Raw genomic sequence first — 6,992 nt, 5'->3', positions numbered from 1 at the left:
GTACCGCCCTCCCGCAGCTGCCGCCGCCGCCGCCGCTGCCGTCGTTGGGGCGGCCCCAGCCGCCGCTGCAGGGGCAGCTGCAGGGGTAGCCCCTCCCCGCAATGGCACTTGGGGCACCGGGGGTGGCGGAGAGAAGCGGCAGTTGGTGTATGTGTTCACCACGTGGCGCTCGGGCTCGTCTTTCTTCGGTGAGCTCTTCAACCAGAACCCCGAGGTGTTCTTTCTCTATGAGCCTGTGTGGCACGTGTGGCAAAAACTGTACCCAGGGGACGCTGTTTCCCTGCAAGGGGCTGCGCGGGACATGCTGAGCGCTCTGTACCGCTGCGACCTCTCGGTCTTCCAGCTGTACAGCCCCGCTGGCAGCGGGGGGCGCAACCTCACCACGCTGGGCATTTTCGGTGCGGCCACCAACAAAGTGGTGTGCTCGTCGCCACTCTGCCCTGCCTACCGCAAGGAGGTCGTGGGGCTGGTGGACGATCGCGTGTGCAAGAAGTGCCCACCGCAGCGCCTGGCGCGCTTTGAGGAGGAGTGTCGCAAGTATCGCACGCTAGTCATCAAGGGCGTGCGTGTCTTCGATGTGGCTGTGTTGGCGCCGCTGCTGCGCGACCCTGCCCTGGACCTCAAGGTCATCCACCTAGTGCGCGATCCTCGTGCAGTGGCCAGCTCACGCATCCGCTCGCGCCACGGTCTCATCCGTGAGAGCCTGCAGGTGGTGCGCAGTCGGGACCCGAGAGCCCACCGCATGCCCTTCCTGGAGGCCGCTGGCCACAAGCTGGGCGTCAAGAAGGAGGGTGTCGGTGGCCCGGCAGACTACCACGCACTTGGCGCTATGGAGGTTATTTGCAACAGCATGGCCAAGACACTGCAGACGGCCCTGCAGCCCCCTGATTGGCTGCAAGGCCACTACTTGGTGGTGCGGTACGAGGACCTGGTGGGAGACCCTGTCAAGACCCTTCGGAGGGTGTACGACTTTGTGGGGCTGCTGGTGAGCCCTGAAATGGAACAGTTTGCGCTCAACATGACCAGTGGCTCGGGGTCCTCCTCTAAGCCTTTTGTGGTGTCTGCCCGCAATGCCACTCAGGCCGCCAACGCCTGGCGGACGGCCCTCACCTTCCAGCAGATCAAACAGGTGGAGGAATTTTGCTACCAGCCCATGGCCGTGCTGGGCTATGAGCGGGTCAATAGCCCGGAAGAGGTCAAAGACCTCAGTAAGACCCTGCTCCGGAAGCCGCGGCTCTGAGAGGGTTTCCTGGGAGACTTGATTCCCTGTAGAGACACCCACGGGAGGATTGTGGTGTATTTAAACAAAAACAGCCCAGACCCAAACTGAGGAAGCCCACATATTCTATTATAGATATATAATATAAATAACCACACAGGCACTTGCTGTCAATGTTTTGAGTCATTGAATTTCAAGGAACAGCCACAATACACACACATCTCAGAAAAGGCAAGACTTGAAAGTTCTGACCAGCTCCCCTCCTCTCCCTTACCTTTTTTCTCTCTTCGCTTTTCTCCCAGTTCTTACCTTCTCTCCTACCTGCCTTGCGTTTTGATGTGGGATGTAGGTTAAATCATGATCCAGTAACTTAAATCTTGTTTACAAAATTTTCGTGGTATCTGTGAACATGTAAAAGTCATTTGGATGTGGGAATGGGGTGAAGAAAGGGGAAGTTTGGCCAGGAGCACAAAGCTCCTTTGGACAAACCAAGGAGGCATTCTTTAAAAGTAGACTTGTGTAAAAGGCGAAGGTTATAAAGTGAGTATTAATAAAAAAGATAATAAATAATATTCTTTTTAATATTTGCCTCCATTACTTTGGATTTATCTGTGCTACTTGTCCTGTGTAGCGTCAGACAGAATTTGCTTCCCCTCACCCCACCCCATTTTCCCAGTCTCTTTCCTAGAAAACGCTGGGATGGGTAGCAGCAGCTTCTGACTCCTTGATTAGAACCTTGGAGTTGTTTTCTCACATGTAAATCACAGCCTGTCAGGTGCCCAGGAATGGGAACGAACCTTCAAATTCTAAAGACAAAAACCAAGCAAGGCAGCGGAGGAAAAAGCACACTCTGCTTTCCTGTTCCACCTTGAGCACAGAAAGGAAGAAGCAACCCCTTGAGGATTTGACAACATTCGGTTTTGATTACTATTAAGGCTGGGGGACCTTGACTCAGAGACATGTTTTGGTGCTGAAGTTAGTTCAGAAAACAATTTTTGTTTTTTGAAGGGAAGTATGTAATTAAAACAATTTCTGAGGATTAAAACATAGACCTCGAAAACTAGTGTGAACACATTGTTGACAATGGTAGCAACTTCTTTGGTTAGAAAAATGACGAAGTATATGTGTCTGGAGGGTTTTTCTGCCTGTGACAGGACATGGAAGGATTTGAAAAGGGAAGTTTTATCTGAGAACTATGAGGGCATGCACAGGCTTTTCCTTTTCTTTCTTGATTCCTATTTAAATTAGTGCGAACAATATGAATTTATAATGTCTTACTTGGGATGCCCATGAGGCTATGTTGCTTTTCCTTAATGTGTTTCCTAAAAGTAAAATTGCAAAGAAGCTATAACATGTTGCAGACAGTATAAGGCTTCAGCCAAGAGCTTCTTTTAGATATGAAAATGAATTATGGGAAAGAGGAAATGAAATGAATTATGAGAGTGTGTTGGATTTTGAGATTTGGTATTTTCTAGGGAGAAATCCATTCCAATTTTCTTGCGATGGTAATGGTGTTGCTGCTGTTCTGAGCCCATTTGTACCGAAACATTCTGCAGAATGTCATATTATAATAAGACGTTATGAAGCCTGAATAGGAACAAGCGACAGTGTAGTTACATATTTCATTAAATACGGTACAAGTTCAATATCATCATGACTTTATTTTCTACAATTTATTGTGAAATCTCTGCAGGCCAAGCTATGTTGGTTAAATGCTGAGGATTTAAGGAAAATGATGAAAAATAATATGTACATGGGAAATATCTCAACACAAGATGACTCTTAAGTATAATTTTCATTACAATGTGAAATCTAATCTCGCTGTTAAGAAGTCAAGATAAAGAAGCACAGAAGTTAAAAAGAAGAGTTGTGTTTAGTAGTGGATTTTATAACACATTCCAGAATGATTAGTTCTTAATTTACTAAAATAGTTTATAGTATTGTGTTTATTAAACCAGATTGCAGCTATAACACATTGATCATGTTTTTCTATAGTGTTTTCATGGTAGTGCCTATGCTGAAGTATCAAGGGCAGTAGTGGAATATTTGCAATAGCTTTAATTTAAGAAAAACTTTAACATTAAAAGAACAAAATACATATTAATGTGGGATGACTACAGATAACACAGGCTTAAGAGGAAATCAAGACAGCATCATTAAAAAGCAGCCTTTCTGAATAAAATAACCACTTAAAAACAAAATTCATATGATATGAGCATCAGGTATCACTTAATCACGGTAGAATTCGTGTTTAGTTTTTGAGCGAAGGATTTTTTAAACAGGTGAAATCGTTCTCCTCTCAGTATATCTAAGGACTTTGTGTTGAAGTGGAATTATGCTGTTTTTGAATCTTGTATTAAAAAAAATATTAGATGCTTCGTAGAGCCTTGGCAGCCTGCAGAGCATTTGTGGCCTCTGCTCAGATGAAATTTTAAGTGTAAACACAGAACATTTGTCCCTTGTGCTGCGTGTGAATGGGGTTTCTGCCCAAAATATTCTTGTTTTGTAACGATGCATTCTCTCCGCTCTGCCACTCTGTAATTTGAAAAGGTGAATTGTAGCTCCTGGAGATTTGTACCTTGCTGCATTCTAGGAAAGCTAGACAGGTATAGTTCCCACTAATGGCCGGCATAGTCATATCAGTGACATTCAGCTTTCATGGGTTTGAGAAGGAGAGATGCATTTTTTGATGTTAATAAGCTGCTGTCAGCCCCTGCAAGCAGACCTGTGCCCCCAACAAATTGCAACAGAGCCTGTGACCATTTCTGAGGCAGCAAATGTAAAAGAGATCCTTTCACATTTTCCAACTTGGCAGGATGTCCATCAGCAGGAGGAAATATTTTTCAGAGCCAGTTATCAGAGTGATTTTTATTTTCAGATTCTGCTTAGCTTGACAGCATGCCTGACGTACCCCTTTGACTTTGGAATGCCTTGTTAATTAGAAAGCTCTATTTAAGAAAACGTGGTCTACCCAGTGCATTTAGTCAACAAATACGAGTTTGGAACAAGGCAGCAGCACCGCTGGGTGCTTAAATTTCAGGGAGCTCACTGGCGCTCAAAGGCCTCATTCAGGCTGACCCATGGACACTTCGCAGGCAGAGACGGGGACCCCTCAGTGTCCACCACCATGTGGGTACTCAATAAACGCTTGCTAAGTGCCTGAATGAAATCTAGAACTATCAGAATTTGAAAGTGCTCAGAAGGGCAGGAGTGGAAGAATGTGTTACCTGTTTGGAGAAACTGCCAAGCTGTTCACCAAAGTTTGCTGAAGGAGAGGGGGCCTCAGGCTCCTATTTTGATGTGGGGAGTGGGCAATAAGAATATCTTCAAGATTTCCTGGGTGACCATGCATAGGCTAGTATTTCCCACAGATGAATTAGAAACAAAAACTCAGAGTTTCTCAGTGTGGACAAGTAAACCTTTCCAAATGAGAAATTTGATGTTTATTGTTTGTTTTCCCAATTGCGTTAACGAGATGAAGGCAGAGCTCAAAATATCCCTGCAGAAGTTATGAACTGTCTGAGGGAGAGCTATCAGGTTGTTCTCTGTTACAGAAGCCGTGTAATATTTATTATTTTGAGTGTTTTGGACGTGCAGTTTCAAGGACTATGTGGTGGATTTCACCCAGGCATGGGAATAGTTACTTTCAGGAAGTTTGGCCTATTGTGGATGCTGAATGAGACAATGGCTCCCTGTTCTCATGCATCCCTGCCTGGCCGAGGCCCGTTCTGTCCAGGATTTCTGTTGCACACAGTATAGTTGCGGCTGGATTATGTTGTCGGTTTGAAATTAATGTGAATCTGAGTGAGGCTGTTAATTAATATTCCCTGGGTCTGAGCAATGAAATAAAGATCATGTCTGAAACCCCGTCTCTAGAGATGACTTCAGAAAGACCAAGAGGAAAGTAAAATGGCATGTCTTATCTGTAGCCGTCAGTAAGGATGAGATGTCACTTTACCACCCTCCCCCAACTTTCTTGCATCCTTACACATAATACCCATGCCCGTCTGCACATGCAGTTGAGTTCCTGCATTATCTTTAGGACTGGAAAAGAATGTTTTAACACCAGCTAGTAGGTATGTGCGGAGGGGCACTTTCAATTTCAGGCCTTGGGAGAGTGAGTGGCCAATGATTCTATCAAAACCTATGACTGTTCTGTGTCAGGATCCAGTGTGGACAGGTGGAAAATGACAATCACTAACTGAGGAATGGCTTGATCTGTGTGATGGGCTGTCTTGAGGTAAATGCACACGTTTCAGACCCCTTTTGTCACCTTGAGGTGAAGAACATAATTTGTTCATGTTGGCCCCCCCGCCCGGGGACTTGAGGACTTGAGCTGCCACTTTTGTGGCTCTAGTACATGCCACTGAGCTGCTCAGGTACAGGTTCTCGTACAAGTGTTTAATAATTGAAATTACAAGGCTTGACTTTTATTACATCTGATGCAGTTCTGCACACCCTTAATCAAAGTATGCTGAGGAAATTGTTAAATTCTGAATAACACATTAAGCTCATAGAATGGGAAACTTTATGAACCAGTGCTCGGAGGTGGTATTGTTTGTAAACTTGACAGAGCCTTGAGGGAGGAGGAGCCCATCCTGTACTTGGCAGGATGATAAAGGATGATCAGGTGTGGCTAAGGCCAAAGCTTAACTTTTGGTCGAACCAGTTATTTGTCATCAGAGATCAAAAAGTGTTTGGGGACTACTTGAACTTGCAGGTATGTGATAGTCACTCTGTCAAGTGAATGGCAGTGAAAATGATCACCAAAGTGGCTCCCATCCCAAACTGCATAGGCAGGGCTTGACAGAAATGTACCTTGAAGCAGTTAATCCTCTAAACAGGACCAGCTACATAATTTGTGGAGCATAGTGCAGAATGAAAGTGTGAAACCCCTTGTTAAAAAATTATTAAGCATTTCAATTCAGCAACAGCAAAGAGTTAAAACCAAGCAGGGTTTCCTTCTCCTGTGGGCCTGAAAACTACATGGGCTGTGTGCCATGGAGGCAGTCCTGCCTCCGGATGCAGGGAATGAAATGCCTGACTATAGGAGAGAGCAAATAATGGTGGCCTCTAAGTTCCTGGGAAATCGGTGCCAAGGTAAGAGTTATTGTGTGTAACTATAATTAAGGCAAAGACATTCCAGCGAGACAAATGTACTTTGCATGATGGAATTCTAAGGAGGTGGATGTGCACATGACAAAAAGTCCTTAGTAATTGCAGCCAGTGATTGACAAGGCCTTCTGAGTCATCAGTTGGGCTTGAGGGCACTTGGGGCTGAGTGTTTTCAGGACTGGTTGGACAGAGACAGCCTGTGCTGTTGCAGGAATCCTCACAGGAACAGAACAGATGTCTTCTAGTAGGACTAAGAGCACGTTCTCCTTGTCCTCGACATGTGGCTACTGGTGAGTTCTGCTAATGATAACGTTGCCTTCCTTCTGAAACTACTGTAGGGCTCTGTGCTTCTTGTATAAAAGAGAGGGAAAGTCTTTGTATGGCAGAGCAAAAGGTTAAGTCACAATAAACTCAAGGAGTAAAGGTGCAAGATGAACTAAGCCAACTGGTGTGTCTCTTCATTGTGCTAAGTATAGTTGGCTCAGTCTATTTTTATTACAGGTGTGATATGTCCTATTTTCCTCCAGGTAGCAGTTCTCCACCTTCTCTTTCCCTGTCTCCTGCCTCCCATTTCTTCTCTGCTTTGTGGATTCCTACTCATAAGTAAAGATCCCGGATCCTTCTGAACGTTTTATTTATTGGCCCTGCTCCAAGATGC

General features: G+C 45.2%; 1 protein-coding gene across 1 annotated transcript; it reads left to right on the top strand.

Annotated features, from left to right (window-relative positions):
- Position 1: 1 nt before the first annotated feature.
- CHST2 (carbohydrate sulfotransferase 2) lies at positions 2-6,774 on the top strand (the record flags this gene model as incomplete). The annotated part of the gene is made up of 1 exon (XM_029938763.1): positions 2-6,774. A coding segment is annotated over one exon (1,239 nt), but the record flags the coding sequence as incomplete, so codon positions are not given.
- Between the last annotated feature and the right edge of the window lie 218 nt (positions 6,775-6,992).

Source organism: Suricata suricatta, chromosome 5 (assembly GCF_006229205.1).
Source record: "Suricata suricatta isolate VVHF042 chromosome 5, meerkat_22Aug2017_6uvM2_HiC, whole genome shotgun sequence".
Lineage (NCBI taxonomy): Eukaryota > Metazoa > Chordata > Mammalia > Carnivora > Herpestidae > Suricata > Suricata suricatta.
This window is presented reverse-complemented; position numbering and strand designations above follow the sequence as displayed.